The sequence below is a fragment of the Chiloscyllium plagiosum genome, unplaced genomic scaffold (genome assembly GCF_037043375.1).
Source record: "Chiloscyllium plagiosum isolate Xiang-an unplaced genomic scaffold, Cpla_swu_hap1 HiC_scaffold_7, whole genome shotgun sequence".
Taxonomy (NCBI): domain Eukaryota; kingdom Metazoa; phylum Chordata; class Chondrichthyes; order Orectolobiformes; family Hemiscylliidae; genus Chiloscyllium; species Chiloscyllium plagiosum.
In genome coordinates, this window is record NW_028270145.1 from 39,938,999 (window position 1) to 39,958,638 (window position 19,640).

A 19,640-nucleotide genomic window follows, 5' to 3' on the forward strand; every position below is an offset into this window, starting at 1 on the left:
GATCTGTTTGGTTCTTTGCATTTTTATAAGCTTTGCTTTTCATTTTGTGCTGTCCCTTACCTCTTTATTTGTCCATGGTTGTTTCTTTGTGTGAGGTGGAGCTTTTCGTTCTTTATATTAAATGTTTCTTGAACACCCTCCACTGTACCTAAATTGTTTTATGTACTAGCAGAGATTCTCAGCTTACTGTAGACAGTCTCTGCCTCATCATGTTAAAGTCAGCCTTACTTAAATCTAAAATTCTAGTATCTGATCTTTGCTTGTCTTTTACAAAAGCTATATGAAACTTGATCATGTTATGATCACAATTTGACAAATGATGATGAACAACTAGGTTGCTCATTAAATCAGGCTCATTGCTCATTATTGGATACAATATTGCTTGTCTTCTTATTGCATCCAAGCCATTTTGCTGTAGGATACTATCCTGAACACACTCTAGAAAATCACAACCTTTCTGGCATGTGCTCTCTCCCAGTCTACATTAAGATTAAAATCCCCCATCAATACTACTCAACATTTACTATTTAATGGCCTAATTTTAGCATTTATACAACCCAGCAGTTCTAAGCTGCTATCAGGTAGCCTATTGCGGTTTTAGTTCCTTTACGGTTCCTCAGGTTTACACTGGATGATTTCCCCTCAATACATTCCCCCCTCACCATGTTGTTCCTCATCAATAATGCTCCTGTGCTCCCTCTGCCATTTACTATACCCTATAAACCTTATAACCTGGTATGTTTAGTTCCCAGTTTTGATCATCCTGCAGCCATGACTCTGTAGATTAGATTAGATTACTTACTGTGTGGAAACAGGCCCTTCGGCCCAATAAGTCCACACCGACCCGCCAAAGCGTAACCTACCCAGACCCATTCTCCTACGTTTACCCCTTCACTTAACACTACGGGCAATTTAGCATGGCCAATTCACCTAACCTGCACATTTTTGGATTGTGGGAGGAAACCCACGCAGATATGGGGAGAATGTGCAAACTCCACACAGAGAGTCGCCTGAGTCAGGAATTGAACCCGGTCTCTGGCGCTGTGAGGCAGCAGTGCTAACCACTGTGCTACCCACTGTAATGGCTACTATATCATAGTTTTGAATTTGAATCTGTGCCTGTCACTCATTTAATTTGTTCCTTACACTCCATGCATTTGTGTAAAGAACTCTAATTTAGCTGGGCACTCTATCCTGTCCTTCCGCATCTTCTTGCTTTTTGTCCCTCCTGGTTTACTTAGAACATGTTTTATCGTCCCACCTTGTACATTAAACTGGCCATGCTTGTTCATCCTATTAACGTCCAGCTTTTCGTCACATCCTGACCTGTTGCTCCAGTTCCCATCAAATTCAATTCAATTTGGTTCAAATTCAATGAATCTATCTGAAGTTATAAACTTCAGTACTCGTGACTGTGAAATTATCGTCAATTAGAAAAACCCCATCTGATTCATTCATGTCCTTTGGGGAAGAAAATCTGACTAGTCTGACCTAGACATGACTCCAAACCTACAACAATGTGTATGCCTCTTAACTGCCCTCTGAATGGTCCAGCAAGAAACTAAATTCACAAAGTATTAGGGATGGGTAAAATAATGGTCTTACCAACATTCCTTGATAGAATGAAGAAAAACGTAAAGAGAGGGAGATCCCAGCTGACTGATATCTTGGGGTGTGAACGTGCCTTAATCCACTCACAAAAGGTGCTGGGTTTCATTTTGAACTGTATGCACTTAGGGCAAATTCAGTCTCAGCCTCATGGAGCTGAATACTCTCTCTGGATGTTGGGAACCTGGCTCAGAACTGTTCCAGAATGTGACCAATTAACAGCATTTTGAAGCTAATCATGGGGCAGGACATTTGACCCAAGCAGTCTATGCCAACATTTAGGCTTCCCTCAGCTCAATCTATCACTGTGTCCTAAAGCAGAAGAGTCAATGCAGGTGCAGGAAAGAGAGGGTCTTCATCCAATGGATTGTGATAGCCCCACTAACACAGTAAGCCTTTTTGAAGCAGCAAGTGCAGTACAACAGCCCCCTAAGCAGGCTATGTTCCCGGAGGCCTAGCAAGAGAATTTCCACATGATGGAAGTTCAAATTTATGAGGACTTATCAATGTGACCTGCGGAACTGGAGGTTGGGGGTTGGTGTGTACGAAGGGGGGGACTTGTAGAGGTGAAGGAGGAGGAGGAGGAGAAGAGTGGAGAGTGTTGTGTGGTAAGAGCTTGGCACACGACTTATTTTAACCACAATTAGGTCATTTTCAGTCTGGAGGCTCAGTCCGAGGCAAGAGGTCCCCTGGCAAGCCACCAGGAGGCAGTCTTCCAGTAAATGCCTGGCTCTGGATTCAGTCAAGGATATGCTCGGATTGCTTACTGCACACAGGAATGAACTGCCTAAAGGGAGCGGTCGTTCCAATATCTGAAAGGACCAACCCAATAGCTAACAGGACTGAGCTAACCTTTGAGAGGCTCAATTTAATCTCTAAAATGGTCAGTATAGTATCTGAGAATCAATATAATTATTTACAATTGATCTAATTTCTGAGAGGATCAATCTAATCGCAGGAAGGAGTAATCCATAATCTGACATAATTACCAAAGTATTGCATCTAATCTCTGAGGCAATAGATCGAATTACCAATCGGATCTAATTTCTGAGAGGATCGATTCTAATTTCTGAGAGGATTGATCTAATTACCGAAAGTATCGATCTAATTTCTGAAGTAATTAGTAGCATGGGTCTGATCAGTCTACCATTGTGAACATTGTATTGAGGATTTAGCCAGTTATCAGAGTGAGTGAAAATATTGCCAAAATATGTGACGAGATGACAGCGACCTAGCTCAGTGATCTAAAAAACAGCAGCCGAATAACCAAGCAGGGTGAAGAGCCCAAAAGTCTGTGGCAATGTTTTCATCTTTGAATAGGGTGTGGACAGCACTGACAGCCATTTCTGAGATTCACCCGTGGTCTGCCCAGAACATTAATCTGGGGTTCTGGATTACATATCCAGTGACATACCACAACACCACCACTTCTCGCTAATCACTTCATAGCTGCCGAAATGAGACTAAAGCCAGATCCCTTCAGACTATGTTACAAGCCTGGCTTTGCATATCCCCCGTTCCATAAACACAATGTGGATGTGCCGGTGTTGGACTGGGGTTGACAAAGTCAGAAGTCACTCAACACCAGGTTGTAGTCCGACAGGTTCATTTGAAATCACACAAGCCTTCGGAGTGCTGCCCCTTTGTCAGGTGCAGTGAGAGAGCAGGGCACATTCAGAGTTTATAGGCAGAGAGATCAAGGGTAGAGAGATCAAACGATCATACAACACTCGTGACTGGAGTGTCAGATAATACATCTCTGCAGGTGACTAAGAGTGTCAGATGGTGTGTAAAGTGTTTATAAAGTCAATGTCAGCGCTGTGCTGTTATGACAATCACGCCGAGTAATAGGAATATACAAAAGCCGACACTGAGCCGACCTGGAATCAGGCTGGTTGTATTCCAGAAGCTGGAATTTATAAGATGACACATTTACTAACTATGACTACAAATTGTGTGTGTTTTTGAACAAAAATAGAATGTATCCACAAATAAACAAATATCTTGGCTGAAATTACTCACCCCTTAGATTTGTGTGTATGTGTGTGTGTGTGTGTGTGAGTGAAAGAGAGTATGTCTGCATGTGTTAGAGAGAATTTGTGTGTGAGAGAGTATATATGTGTGAGGGAGTGAGAGAGTGTGCGAGTGTGTTAGAGAGAATGTGTGTACGTGTACATGTGTGTGAGAGAATGTGTGTAATAGAGTGTAATAAATACTTCAAAACTGTCCAAATTATTGGAGATACAGAGATTATACTAATTTATCAAGATGATACGATCAAAACAGGAAAGGAAGGATACAGATGGTGTGGTGAGATCACCTGTAGTGCGACATGAACCCAAGATCACTGTTGAGGCTGTTTTCATGGGTATAAAACTTGGCTATCAGTCTCTGCTCAGTGATGCTGCATTGTTGCTTATCTCAGAGTCTGCCTTGGAGGATGTTTACCCAGAAATTGGAGGCTGAATGCCCTTGACCACTGAAGTGTTCCCCAACTGGGAGGGAACATTCCTGTCTGGCGAATATCATACTCACATTCTCTCGCTCTGTTTTAAAAACACACACATACACACACGCACGTACACACACACACGCACGTACACACGCACACAGTGAATCATTTCATCCAAGATGTTTGTCTATTTTCAGATTCATCAAAGTTTTACCTGCACATCCACCAATGTCATTTATTGTATTCGTTGCTCCTGATGCGGTCTCCTCTACATTGGGGAGACTGGACACCTCCTAGCAGAGCGCTTGAGGGAACATCTCCGGGACACCTGCACCAATCAACCCCATCACCCCGTGGCCCAACATTTCAACTCTCCCTCCCACTCTGCCGAGGACATGCAGGTCCTGGGCCTCCTCCACCACCGCTCCCTCACCACCCGACGCCTGGAGGAAGAACGCCTCATCTTCCGCCTCAGAACACTTCAAGGGCATCAATGTGGACTTCAACAGTTTCCTCATTTCTCCTCCCCCTACCTTACCCCAGTTCCAACCTTCCAGCTCAGCACTGTCCCCATGACCTGTCCTACCTGCCAATCTTCCTTCCCACTTATCCACTCCACCCTCCTCTCTGACCTATCACTTCTATCCCCATCCCCATTTCCCTACTGTACTCTTTGCTATTTCTCCCCAGCTCCTCCACCTTCCGCCACGTCCCATCCCCTCATTTCCCCATTTATCTCTCCACCCTGGCGGCTCCCTGCCTCCATTCCTGATGAAGGGTTTTTGCCCGAAACGTCGATTTTCCTGCTCCTCAGATGCTGCCTGACCTGCTGTGCTTTTCCAGCACCACTCTGAACTAAACTCTGGTTTCCAGCATCTGCAGTTCTCACTTTTGCCTGATTTCAGATGTATTCTATTTTATTCAAAAAACACACAATTTGTCATCCCAGTCAGTCAATGTGGCATCTTATAAATTCCAGCTTTCAGAATAAAACTAACCTGGTTAAAACTCAGACAATTCAGTGTCGGACCTCAGATGTCATGTTTGTACATTCCTGTTGCTCTGCCTGATTGTCATGACAGCACAGTACTGACATTGACTTTATAAACACTTTACACACCATCTAACACTCTTGGTCACCTGCAGAGACGTATTATCTGACCCTCCACTCACACCAGTTGTATGATCGTTTGATCTCTCTGCCTATAAACTCTATAGGTGTGCCCTGCTGTCTCACTGCACCTGACGATGATGCTGCACTCTGAAAGCTTGTGAAATTTCAAATGAACCTGTTGGACTATAACCTGGTGTTGTGTGACTTCTGACTTTATAAAATAGAACTAGAATCTGACAATATTAGCAGAATAAGAAAACAGTAACATGTGCAACTGAGATGTATTGATCCCACTCATCTCGTATATGTCAACATGGACCTTCAGTGTTTTTATTTCCAGTTGTTATTGTTTTGTTTCTGATGTTATCCTCTCGCATACTACTGTTTTTACTCAGTGTGGATTGACCAGGACTGACTAGTTGTTACTGCTTTGTTTCTGGTGTTACCTTCACATACAATACTATTGACCAGGACCTATTGATATTGTAAAAATGACAATATTATGGATTTAAGTGGCACACAAGATTCCCGATTAGAAACAAGTGAAGTCCTCTGTCCTCTTACCGCGTAATAATGGGATTCATTGCGAGGTTTGGTCCGTAACAGTGAAGACTCCCTTTTCCCCTCATGCCAGTCCTTCCATGTGGATTTCTGAAACAGAGTTAAATATTTTTGATAGATCTGTAACTGGGCACTGTATTGCAGGCGGACAGTTTTGCAAAATGTCCATTTGTGAAGTAATAATTTGTAAATTCCAGGACACACCATTCTCTACATATTAGTGTCAGGTCCCAGCTCACAGGCCCAAGGGACACCATAGAGTTAGAGAAGCCATAGGAGATCTACAGTACAGAAAAAGGCTCTTTGTGTCTGTGCTGGTCAACAACAGCCACCTAGCTATTCTAATCCCATTTTTCAGCACTTGGCTCATAGAATTGGCATCACAAATGCACAGCTTGAGGTTTCTTCAAAGTTATGAAGGTTTCAGCCTCCTCCACCCTATAAGCAGTGGCACTCTCTAGCACTAGCTCACTAAGCACTCTCTGGGTGAAAAGGGCTTCTTTCTCACATCTCCTCTAAACCTGCTGTCCCTTGTCTTAAATATCTGTGTCCTGGTCACTGATCCCTCTATCAAGAGAAAGCAGGAACAAAAACTGAGCTTGCATGTGAGCAAGTGAGTAAAGGTGTGAAGGTTTCAGAAAGTGTGTGCGTGTCACAGGGAGAGAGGTGCATGAGCGTGAAAGTATGTGTGAGCGACAGAGAGAGAGAGAGAGAGAGTGTGTGACTGAGTGTGTGTGTGTGTAAGACTGTGAATGAGTGTGAGCGTGTGACTGAGTTTGAGTACGTGCCTGTGTGTGAGAATGAGAGGTTTGTGTCTATATGAGTGAGTGCGTGCATGAGACTGAGTATGTGCGCAAGAAAGTGAGTGCAAGAGAGTGAGTGCAAGAGAGTGAGTGCAAGAGAGTGAGTGCAAGAGAGTGAGTGAGTGAGTGAGTGAGTGAGTGAGTGAGTGAGTGAGTGAGTGAGTGAGTGAGTGAGTGAGTGAGACTGTATGACTGTGAGTGTGCGTGTGCGTGAGACTGAGAGTGCCTGAGCATATGTCTGTGTGTATGTGTGCACTCAATATTGATTCCTGAAGCCTTAAGATAATTTTCTTCCAGCTTGCCCTGAACTTCACTGGAGCACTGCAGCAAGCCCGAGACAACATGGACATTTACTATAAACCGACCGACTCCCACATCTACCGAGACGACACCTCCTCCCACCCTGCCCCCTGTAAAAACGCCATCCCATATTCCCAATTCCTTCGTCTCCGCCGCATCTGCTTCCAGGAGGACCAGTTCCAAAACTGAACAACCCAGATGGCCTCCTTCTTCAAAGACCGCAATTTCCCCCCAGACGTGATCGACGATGCTCTCCACCGCATCTCCTCCACTTCCCGCTCCTCCGCCTTGAGCCCCGCCCCTCCAATCGCCACCAGGCCAGAACCCCACTGGTCCTCACCTACCACCCCCCATATACATCATATCATCCATCGTCATTTCCAGCATCTCCAAACGGACCCCACCACCAGGGATATATTTCCCTCCCCTCCCCTATCAGCGTTCCGAAAAGACCACTCCCTCCGTGACTCCCTTGACAGGTCCACACCCCCTACCAACCCAACCTCCACTCCCGGCACCTTCCCCTGCAACCGCAAGAAATGCAAAACTTACGCCCACACCTCCCCCCTTACTTCTCTCCAAGGCCCCAAGGGATCCTTCCATATCCGCCACAAATTCACCTGCACCTCCACACACATCATTTACTGCATCCGCTGCACCCGATGTGGCCTCCTCTATATTGGGGAGACAGGCCGCCTACTTGCGGAACGTTTCAGAGAACACCTCTGGGACACCCGGACCAACCAAACCAACCACACCGTGGCTCAACACTTCAACTCCCCCTCCCACTCCACCAAGGACATGCAGGTCCTTGGACTCCTCCATCGCCAGACCATAGCAACATGACGGTTGGAGGAAGAGCGCCTCATCTTCCGCCCAGGAACCCTCCAACCACAAGGGATGAACTCAGATTTCTCCAGTTTCCTCATTTCCCCTCCCCCCACCTTGTCTCAGTCCCAACCCTCTAACTCAACACCACCTTCTTAACCTGCAATCTTCTTCCTGACCTCTCCGCCCCCACCCCCACTCCGACCTATCACCCTCAACTTAACCTCCTTCCACCTATCGCATTTCCAACGCCCCTCCCCCAAGTCCCTCCTCCCTACCTTTTATCTTAGCCTGCTTGGCACACTCTCCTCATTCCTGAAGAAGGGCTCATGCCCGAAACATCGATTCTCCTGCTCCTTGGATGCTGCCTGACCTGCTGCGCTTTTCCAGCAACACATTTTCAACCCTACCTATGGCCCTCAATTTTAAAAATCTCAATCATGTCCTCTTTAAGTGTCATCTGCTCCAAGGACAACAGCCTTAATTTGTCGAATCTCCCTTCATTACTGAAACTCTCCAGCCTGGGCAACATCCTATTAAATTTCCCTCGGTACTCTCTCCAATGTGATCACATCCCTGCTATAATGTGGATTCCAGAACTGCACACAACATCTGGCAGGGCCTAACCAATATTTTATACAGTTCCAGCATCACCTCACTGTTCTTAAACTCTATTCCAATGGTGAATAAAGGCTAGCATCCTATATGCCTTCTTAACACTTTATCTCCATGTCCTGATACCTTAAGGGACTGGCTTCCACTCACACCCAGGTCTCTCTGATCCTCGGTGCTTCCCAGGGCCCTACCATTCATCATGGATTACCTTGTCTTGTTTGTCCTGTCCAAGTGTATCACCTTACGTTTATCCATTCAGGTCGGTCTGCTATAGCACGTGTTTTGTCAGTGCCAATTGGTGATAACATGATTGATGAATTGTGGATTTTTTTTGCAGACTCCCTACAGTGTGGAAACAGGCCCTTCGACCCAACCAGTCCACACCAACCCTCTGAAGAGTAATCCACCCAGACCCCATTTCCCTCTGACTAATGCACCCAACACTGTGGGCAACTTAGCATGGCCAATTCACCTGACCTGCACATCTTTGGACTGTGGGAGGAAACTGGAGCACCCAGAGGAAACCTACGCAGACATGGGGAGAATGTGCAAACTCCACACAGGCAGTCCCTCGAGGCTGGAATCAATCCTGGGACCCTGGTGCTGTGAGGCTGCAGTGCTAACCACTGAGCCACCATTTTCATAACGTGAACTTTCTGCTGAACAGGTATAGCAGAGGAACACAACTGTCACATCATAGCAGATCAACTTACATTGATTTCCATTTGCCACTGATCAGCCCATATGACCAGTCTGTCTATATTCTCTTGTAGTCCAAGTCTATCCTCCTCATTGTTTACTATTGTACCAAGTTTTGTGTGATCTCGAACTTACTGATTAACTTCCTGCATTCAAACCTAAATCATTTGTTTGTAAACCCCACAGTCCCAAGAGAAGAAGTCACTATGGTAACAGTCAAACTCTTCTGCAACAGGTCTGTGTCTGTCTGCACTGGCCATACAGCCAGCCAAGCTGGTGGTATCCGTGACTTGGACATGGAACAAACTATTCCCAAACTGTCGGTACACTAGGATTGTGAAGGAGGGAGCAGGTGGTTTGCCACACAATAGATGACTGGCCCATGGTTTGCAAAACTCAGAACATATTGTTTCACCATAAGATTTGATTCTTCAATTGGATAACACTTGTTGAAAAATTCAGACTGGGTTAAGAATTAGGATGACATCCAATTTAAAGTTTGCATTGCATGTTATTGTCCCAAGAAACGCCCCCACAACTGCAGCAGCACAAATTACATACAGAATAAAGTTCCCTCCACACTCAAACATCAGACTTTGCTGTGCAAATGTACAGCAGATTCTGTTCGAGCACTCTTGTCGCTAAGAACCAGGAGCTGTCACGGAGCCAATCATATCTATCCATTTACCAACAAAGGACAGTAAATTAGTCTGGTTTACTGTTCACTACTTCATTGTTATTTTTGATGTAACTGTACACTTCTGCAATTGATGACGTAAGTGACTTTGAACAGCAACTGTCTGAATATGAAACGTTTGGTCTTGCTGTGTCTATGAAACAGTGCTGTGAATATCTTTGCAAATATATTAGCATATAGATTATTTACCCAGTTATATATGTGGCAGAAAACATTATGTGTGTAAGTGTTCATTTTAAATGTCTCCAGATTGTTGGTTATAAAATAGTGACAGAAAACCCGTCAGTATATCAATTAGTTTGGAATTAAGGAGATCCAGCTCAGTCCCATCCACCATAGATGCGTTTCAGAATAAACTGATAAATCAATTCTGCAGATGATGCCTGATGTTACAGAAAGATGTCGGGAGAATCCTTGTAAAAATATCTTGCTCGAACAAGTAAAAGCATCAGTTGAGTCAAGGCAGCATATGCTTATCGCCTGAAAAGGTTCAACTCACAAGGGTAATGATTCCTCAAGCTCAGGAGCATCCAGGCCTGCATCTCCGGTCTCAGACTTTTTCCTTTCGGCCAACCTGGAAAAGAGTGAGGCAATGCCAATTTGGTACGTGGAGAATAGGTTACTGTGCTGTGCAGAGGGGACAGAACTTCGTCACAGGTCATGAATCCAATTTGGGAGGATGCGTTATCAGCCCCTGGCATGCCCAAAGGTAACCAAAGCATTATATCCTTTGGTTTCAGGTTACAGAGTAGAAAGTGATAACATTACACTGTATTTACCCCTGGATAATGCACCTAACCTACACATCCCTGAACATTAGGGGCAATTTTGCATTGCCAATTCACCCAACCTGCACATCTTTGGATTGTGGGAGGAAACCGGAATACCTGGAGGAAACCCATGCAGGCGCAGGGGCAATATGCAAACTCCACACAGACAGTCACCCGTGGCTGGAATCGAACCAGAGTGCTGAGAGGCAGCAGCGCTAACCATTGAGCCACCGTGCTGCGCATCCTGTGGGCAAATGTTGTTTCCTTATTCAAGAAGGGATGCAAAGAAAAATCAAGGAACTGTTGACCAATATGCCTGACATCTGTGGTAGGTAAGTTACTTGAGACGATTTTTAGGGATAAGATGTACATACATTTGAAAAAAACAGGGTTTGATCAGGAGGAGTTGTCAGCATGGCTGTCATGCCTTAAAGATTTGTTAGGTATTTTTGATGAAGTGTCCAGGACATTTGATGAGGGCAGCGCAGTAAATGTAGTCTATATGGATTTCAGTGAGGCCTTTGATAAGGTTCCACATGGTAGGCTGCTCTGGAAGGTTACATTGCATGGAAACCAGGGACAGCAGGCAAATTGGATGCACAATTGACTTGATGGTAGGAAGCAGAGGGTAATAGTAAAGGTATGTTTGTCAGACTGGAGGCCTGTGATTCATGGAGTGCTATGGTGCAGAAGGAGGTCACTTGGCCCATTGTGTCTACACTGACTTTCTGGGCATTTACACAGTATCAGTCTCCTGATTTTTTCCTGTAACCCTGCACCTTGCTCCTATTTAAATAACCACTTCATGCCCCTTTTTAATGCCTTAATTGAACCGGATTTGGAGGTGCTGGTGTTGGACTGGGGTGTACAAAGTTAAAAATCACACAACACCAGGTTATAGTTCAACAGGATTATTTGGAAGCACTAGCTTTTTGAGCGCTGCTCCTTCATCAGGTGGTTGTGGAGAATAAGATCGTAGGACACAGAATTTACAGCAAAAATTTAGTGTGATGCAACTGAGATGATACATTGAAAAAGACCTGGATTGTTTGTTAAGTCTCTCATCTTTTAGAATGACTACGTTAGTTTCAGTTCTTTCATATGTAAATCCTAGAAGTTTTTTAAAGTTACATCCTAGAGTGATTAGATCTAATCTAATCTAACCTAATCATATGTAAATCCTAGAAGTTTTTTAAAGTTACATCGTAGAGTGAACTTTAACAATAGGTGCCATGTCAGCTCAGATAAAGCATTGAAGGTGTAAGGTTAAAGTCTGTCTGTGTCCTGATGTTCAGACCGATTCTATTTCTAAAAAAAAGGATTTACAGAATATTACATGGATTCATGCAGTCTTTGAGAAAAATAAAATGTAATTCTGCAAGCACAAATTCACCCCACAAACGCATGTGTGTGTATATATGTATGTGCACGCGGGTGTGTGTGTGTTGGGGGTGTGGGTGGTTGGTGAGTGCCTGAGAGAGAGTGTGGGAGTGTATAGGTATCAGTCTGTGAGAGGGTGAGTGTGTGGATATGAGTGTGGGGTGTGCATATGTGTGAGTGTATGAGAGAGGGTGTGTGTGTGTCCTCTGAATCTTAACAGTTAGATGGTTAGTTTGGTTCTGAACTTGTGGCTGCTCTGTTTTGTGACTGCTGGTGATTGGAATCTGGCCAGCTGAGTCAAGACACCTCTGCCAGTCTACACAAACCCAATACAGTTAATGCCAAACAGAAATAAAACACAAGTACCCAGTTGAGCCCTTACCCAGTAGAGCAGTCACCTCCTGCTGTTTCAGTTGTATAAATAGGAGGGGTGTATCCATCAAACTTAACCTGCAAAAGGAATTGGTTGAAAGATTGGGAAATATTTAAGCAACAGGTTAGTTGATGCAATTATTATTATTTGAAGTCAAGGCAGCAAGGAGGATTAAAATTAGAATGCAACAAGAATGTCAAGATTACAGAAGGACCAGGATCTTGACTGAATGCAGGGCTTGAAGACATGACAGAGAATGAGAACTACCTGATAGCAATAGGTACAGTGACTGAATGCAGGGAAAATTGTGGGGACCATCTGCAGGTGGCCCTACCCCTGCATTGTCAGTAAGGAGGGGTGATCTCATAGGAGAACTATCTTGCCTCTGGAACCAATTGTGTGAACCTTTGCATTTTGCATATTGTTCCTTAGATAGGGAAAACACACTGTACACAAGTGTAATCTTAATAAAGCCCCATGTATAACTGTAGCAAAACATCTTTTGTGTACACCAGTCCCTTGCACTAAAGACCCATAGACCCACTTGGCTTCTCTAATTGCTTGCATTCTGACTCAGCCTCTCTGAACATCAACATGTATCAGTTTAACATTTATATGTTCCGAAGTAATGTTAACTCTTCTCCACAGATTTTGAGCTTCCCCAGCAAGTTTAACATCTTTTAAAAAAATATTTTGTCCTAAATTCTTAAAACCTGGGTGAAAACCTCATTTCTCCACTTGATACTCCATCAGCCACCTTCCAACTTCGTCATTATAACTTGTGTGTACTTCTATGCAGTCTCTATGTCCTTCTCCTTCTCACTGAGCTTTGTATCATCACCAAATGTATGTTACTCTCCATCTCTTTGTTGAAATAATTATAAATGGTTATAAATGATTATAACCATTGGTTATAATGGATATAAACTGATTATAAATGGCTGAGGTCTGAACTCTGCTCCTGTTACACCCCACTAGACAACCTGAAAATGACCCAATTATCTCTATTTTCTTTTTATTTTATTAAACAATTACAAAACAGTTTACAAAAAAAGTTAACATTAGCAGCTATGTGCAAAGAAACAGCAATTTTACAAGGGATAGGAGCAGCAAAACCAGGCCCCAAACCCTACCGTTCAACCAGTTTGCAGGGAAATGAGGACAAACCTCAAATCCCAGTTTCAAACATTACAAGACAGCAAAAATGACATTTGTACATAAAAAGACAATCATACAATACAAAGACCACATACAAACAGTGCATACAATACAGACCCAGCAAGCCCCAGTCCCTCCTACCTTCCGGCCACTCTAAGGCAGCCTCCCCCAATTATCTCTATTATCTGCTTCCTGACTATTAACCAATTCTCCATCTGTGCTCTATAATGACTCACACCTGGATTACCTGAAACTACTTGTTACATTCTTAAAGAACTTCAATCATTTTGCCAAACAATATTTCTCATTCTTTAAACCATGTTGATTCTGACAGTTTTCTAAACACATAAAGACTTCTTTACCAATGTATTCCAGCACTGTCCTGCTGGCTAATGTCAGGTTAACTCAGCTCTTGAACAATGGGGTTCCAATCTCCTGGGATCTTTCTGGAATCCATCCTCATAAACAATGTGTCCAATCTCTAATAGAGCCTTAGGCCATCAGGCCCTGAGGATTTGTAAGCTTTTAACCTCTTAAATGATCTTGTATCTTGTACTCATTAATACAATGCATTAATCACTTTAATTCCCTAATGCTCATTAACCCCAAGTTACTCTTTAGATCTGCTGTGTAATTTGTCTCTTCTACTGTGAAGAGCAGCGCACAATAGTTATTCAAAATCTCTGCCATTTCCTTGTTCCCTATAAAAGTTTCTTCTTACTCTTTGGAAACTTCTGTGACAGTGTAAACCTAACACCTCTCTTTTCAATTCTGAAGAGGTATCATATTGGACTCAAAACATGAACGTCTGTTTCTTTCTCCACAGACGCTGCTGAGTTTCTCCCACAATTTTGGTTTCTTGAACATAATTCCGACTTGGTCACAATTATTTCCTTTATCTACTCTACTCATTATGTCTGTAAAAGCTCTTGAAATATATTTTTATATTCCTGTTTAGTTTGCTTTCATTCTTGTTCCCCCCCTCTTTTATTTTGGTTTCTCTTTGCTACCTTCGAAAATTCTGCTGATCTTAGTACAATTCTGCAGAGTTTGGCTCTGGGCAAACAGGCAGCATTTCTTACCAACTAAATCCAGGACACTGATGTCTCTGTCAGTATAGAATGAAGCAATTCAGCTCATTGTGGCTGCACCAGCACTTCAAATGAGCATCACAACATAGTGTCAATCTCTAGCTTTTTCCCAATATCTCTGCACACTGTGCCTATCGAAATAACCATCCAATGTCCTCTTGCACATCACAATGAACCTGCTTCCACATTTCCAGGCAGTACATTCTGAGCCCTAGTTACTTGTTATTCGATAAAGTTTTCTCACATCACCTTTGCTTCATTTGCAATTCACTTTAAATCCATACTATCTTATTCTAGTTCCCTTTCTGAGCAGCAACAGCTTCTCCAGATCGACTCTGTTGAGCCTGTTCTAGACTTTGAGAACCTCAATTAAATCTCCTCTCAGCCTTCTCTCCAAGGAGAACAGCCCCAACTTCATCAATCTATCCTCACAGCTGAAGTTTCTCATTTTCTGAGTTTCCAAATTACTGTTCTTGTAAATATACAACTAACTGGTTGTACCAGTGCCTTGATGCTGATGATGTTGGCCTGAGAGGTCACGAACATTAGAGCAACTGTCCTGCCAGTAGATCTACAGTATTTTGCACAGACATTATTGGCAGTATTTCTCTTTGAAGATTTGAAATGTCTGCTACACATTGTCCATGTCTGATCCAGGATGGCTGATAACACTAAAGTGAGCTCTGTCACACCGTCTGCACCACCTAAGCTCACTCTAGTGGCTGGTTGGACATGTCCACTATTGGAGTATTCCATCACCTCAGGACCCAGACGCTATTCAAGAAGGGGGAGCAAAAAGACAAGCAGTAGATTTTATAATTAGGGAGATAGATAGCATGAGCTGGAAATGTGTTGCTGGAAAAGCGCAGCAGGTCAGGCAGCATCCAGGGAACAGGAGAATCGACGTTTCGGGCATAAGCCCTTCTTCAGGAATGGGGAAAGTTTGTCCAGCAGGCTAAGATAAAAGGTAGGGAGGAGGGACTTGGGGGAGGGGCGTCGGAAATGTGATAGGTGGAAAGAGGTCAAGGTGAGGGTGATAGGTCAGACTGGGGTGGGGGCGGAGAGGTTGGGAAGAAGATCTCAGGTTAGGAAGGCGGTGCTGAATTTGATGGATTTGACTGAGACAGGGTGGGGGGAGGGGAAATGAGGAAACTGGTGAAATCCGAGTTCATACCTTGTGGTTGGAGGGTTCCTAGCCGGAAGATGAGGCGTTCTTCCTCCAACCGTCGTTTTGTTGTGGTCTGACGATGGAGGAGTCCAAAGACCTGCATATCCTTGGTGGAGTGGGAGGGGGAATTGAAATGTTGAGCTACAGGGTGATTGGGTTGGTTGGTCCGGGTGTCCCAGAGGTGTTCTCTGAAACGCTCCGCAAGTAGACGGCCTATAGTATCCCTTTTAAACAGGATCGAGAGTCCTGCATGGTATATTGAGAGTGTGGTACTAGAAAAGTACAGCCGGTCAGGCAGTATCCCAGGAGCAGGAAAATCAGCGTTTTGGACATAAGCGCTTCATCAGGAATGATGAAGGGCTTATTCCTCATGAAGGGCTTATGCCAGAAATGTCGTCTCTCTTGCTCCTCGGATGCTGCTTGACCAGCTGTGGTTTTCCAGCACCACACTCTCGACTTTGATCTGAAGCATCTGCAGTTCTCACTTTCTACTGCATGGTATGTTGCCTGCCTGGTAGGACATCTCTGACTGGCCTGAAGTGGGATTGGAGCGCGAGGGGGAGGTCCAGTTGTTGTGGTCTACATTGGGAAAGGGGATCTGTTCAGAGATTATCAGGAAGTGGAAATCAAATTAAAGAAACAGGTCCTCAAGGGTTATAATCTCTGGATGACTGCCCAAACCACATTCAAATTGGCATAGGGACTGGAGAATAAGGGAAGTCAACACGTAGTTAAAGGAGTCGAGTGGGAAAGTGAGATTCCTTTTCATGGGGCACTGGCATCAGTACTGGAACAGGACGGATCTGTACTGTTGGGACAGTTTCCACCTAAATTGAACTGGGACAGTGTTCTAGCGAAAAGGGTCAATAGAGTGGTCAACAGGACTTTAAATTCAAAAGTTGGGGGGGGGGGGGGGGAACGAAAGTGTAAAATTCCAAGAAGTACAATGACCAGTGGGAAGCAGAGCTGCATGTTAACATCTGTGGGGCTGGATGGAACAGCATTGAAAAATATGAAGGTGATGAAAAGAAAGGAGAACTCAGAAGAGTTATTAAAGTCTCCAGGACACAAATCAGGGAGTGTGTTTGGAAAGGGTTAGGAATCAAACTTCAAACACACTGGGTCAATAAATAACAATGAGAAGAGGGACGGTCAATACAGGACTGAAGGCGTTGTATCTGAATGTTCACAGTATAAGGAATATGATAAATAAGCTTGTGGCACAGATTAAAATTGGCAGATATGATGTGGTGAGCATCATGGAAACATGGCTGCAAAGGGATCAGGACTGGGAACTAAATATTCAAGGATACACATTCTATTGAAAAGATAGGCAAGGGGGCAGAGGGAGTGGGATTGCCTTGTCAATAAAAAAATGAAATTAGATATAAGCAATAAACAAAGTCGGGTCAGATAATTTAGAATCTGTGTGCTGGACTTGAGGAACCGTACAGGTAAGAAACCATAATGGGAGTTATCCATTGGCCTCCAAACAGCAGTCAGGACGTGGGGTATAAGATAGGTTAAGAGATAGAAAAGGCATGTAAGAAAGGCAACATTAGAGTGATCATGAGCAATTTTCATATGGACTGGGAAAACCAGGTTGATAATAGATCACAAGAAAAGGAATTTGGGAAATGTCTATGCTTCTTGGAGCAGGTTGTGGTGGAGCCCATTAGACAACAGGTAATTCTGGATTTAGTGTAGTGCAATGAGGCAGACTTGATAAGGGAGCTTAACGTGAAGGAACTCTTAGGAGACAGTGGCCATAACATTATGGAATTTACTCTGCAGTTTGAGAGGGAGAAGGTGGAATCTGATTTAACGTTATTACAGTTGAATAAAGGTAAGTACAGAGGCATGAGGGAGGACCTGACAAGAATTGACTGGGAGAGCAGCCTATCTGGAAAGACAGTGGAACAGCAATGGCAGGAGTTTCTGGGAGCAATTTGAGAGACACATCAAAAATTCATCCTGAGGAAAATGCACCATACTAAAGGGAGAATGAGTCACCGTGGCTGATCAAGGAAGTCAGGGACAGCATAAAAGCAAAAGTGAAAGCTTATAATGTGGCAAAGGGCAGTGGGAAGCCAGAGGACTGGGAAGCTTACAAAGACCAATAAAAGAAGAAATAAGGAGGGAGAAGATTTTTTGGGGGCCGCACGGTGGCTCAGTGATTAGCACTGTTGCCTCACAGCGCCAGGGACCTGGGTTCCAGCCTTGGGCAACTTTCTGTGTGAAGTTTGCACATTCTTCCTGTGTCTGCGTGGGCTCCCTCCGGATGCTCTGGTTTCCTCCCACAATTGAAAAATGTGCAGGTCAGGTGAATTGGCCATGCTCAATTGCACAAGGATGTTAGGTGCATTACTCAGGGGTAAATGTAAAGTAATTAGGTAGGAGAATGGGTTTGGGTGGAATACTCTGCAGAGGGTCATGTGGACTTGTTGGGTCAAATGACTTGTTTACACACTGTAGGGATTCTTTGAATGGACAGATTAAATATGAAGGTAAGTTAGCCAGTAATATTAGAAAAGATTGCAAGAGTTTGTTTAAATATATAAAGGACAAAAGAGAGGCAAAACTGGACTTTGGATTGCTGGAAAATAATGCTGGAGAAGCAGTAGTGGGGAATAAAGAAATGGCTGAGGAACTGAATAAGTACTTTGCTTCAGTATTCATGATGGAAGACATGAGAAATAGCTCAAAAATTCAAGAGGAGGAGTGGGCAGAGATGAGTATAGTGGCCATCTCCAAGGAGATGGTGCTAGCAAAACTGAAATGTCTGGAGGTGGATAAATCACCTGGACTAGATGGGCTACACCGAGAGTCATAAAGGAGCTAGCTGAAGAGATAGTGGAGGCTGTAATGGTGATCTTTCAGGTACCACTGGATCAGAGAGAGTCCCAGAGAACTGGAAAATCACGAATGTAAACCACCACCACCCCCACCTCCACCCCTCCTTTAAGAAGGGAGCAAGGCAAAAGACAGGAAATTATAGATGGAATAGCCTGGCCTTAGTCGTTTGTAAGATTTTGGTGTCCATTGTGATGGATGAGATTACTGAATACTTAGAAGTGTATGGTAAAATAGGGCAAAGTCAGCATGGTTTCATCAAGGGGAGGTCATGCCCGATAAATTCCTGCAGATTTAGGAAGTAATGAGCATGTTAAACCAAGGACAGCCAATGGATGTTATCTATCTGGACTTCAAGAAGGCCTTTGATACGGTGCTGCTCAGGAGGCTGCTGAGTAAGATAAGGGCCCATGGTGTTAGAGGCAAGGTACTAGCATGGGCAGAGGACTGGCTGTCTGGCAGAAGGCAGAGATTGGGGACAGAAGGGTCCTTTTCAGGATGGAAGCCAGTGACTAGTGGTGTTCCAGAAGGGTCGATATTGGGACCACAACTTTTCACTTTATCCATTAATGATCTGGATAAAGAAACTACGGGCATTCTGGCTATGTTTGCAGATGGTACAAAGTTTGGTAGAGGGGCAGGTAGTATTGAGGAGACAGGGAGGCTGCAGAAACATTTAGACAGGTTAGGAGAGTGGACAAAGAAGTGGTAGATGAAATACAATGTGGGAAAGTGTGAAGCCATGCACTTTGATAGGAAGAATAGAGGCATGGATTATTTTCTATATGATGACAAGGTTCAAAAATCTGAAGTGCAAAGCAACTTGTGAGTTCAAGTTTCTCTTAAGGTAAATGTACAGGTTGAGTTGATAGTTAGGAAGGCAATTAAAATGTTGATGCTCAGCTCAAGAAGACTAGAATACAAAAGCAAGGATGTAATTATAAGGCTTTATAAAGCTCTGGTCACACTACATTTAGAATATTGTGAGCAATTTTGGGCACCATACCTCGGGAAAGACGGACTGGCCCTGGAGCAGGTCCAGAGGAGGTTCACGAGAATGATCCTAGGAATGAAAGGCTTAACATATGAGGAACATTTGAGGACTCTGAGACTCTACTCAATGGAGTATAAAAGGATGAGGGGAGATCTGATTGAAACATTCAGAATATT

The 19,640-nt window shown here is 43.9% G+C and overlaps 1 protein-coding gene across 2 annotated transcripts in view; it reads right to left on the reverse strand.

Annotated features, from left to right (window-relative positions):
• trpm2 (transient receptor potential cation channel, subfamily M, member 2) overlaps window positions 1-19,640 on the reverse strand; it is a 178,453-nt gene that overhangs the window by 22,940 nt on the left and 135,873 nt on the right. For both annotated transcript variants that reach the window (XM_087988956.1, XM_087988957.1), the window contains 3 exons: window positions 12,210-12,277; window positions 10,177-10,251; window positions 5,739-5,825 (listed from right to left, as the gene is read on the reverse strand). In XM_087988956.1, coding sequence (XP_087845082.1) covers window positions 5,739-5,825; window positions 10,177-10,251; window positions 12,210-12,277 — 230 coding nt within the window. The remainder of the gene's footprint in view (window positions 1-5,738; window positions 5,826-10,176; window positions 10,252-12,209; window positions 12,278-19,640) is intronic.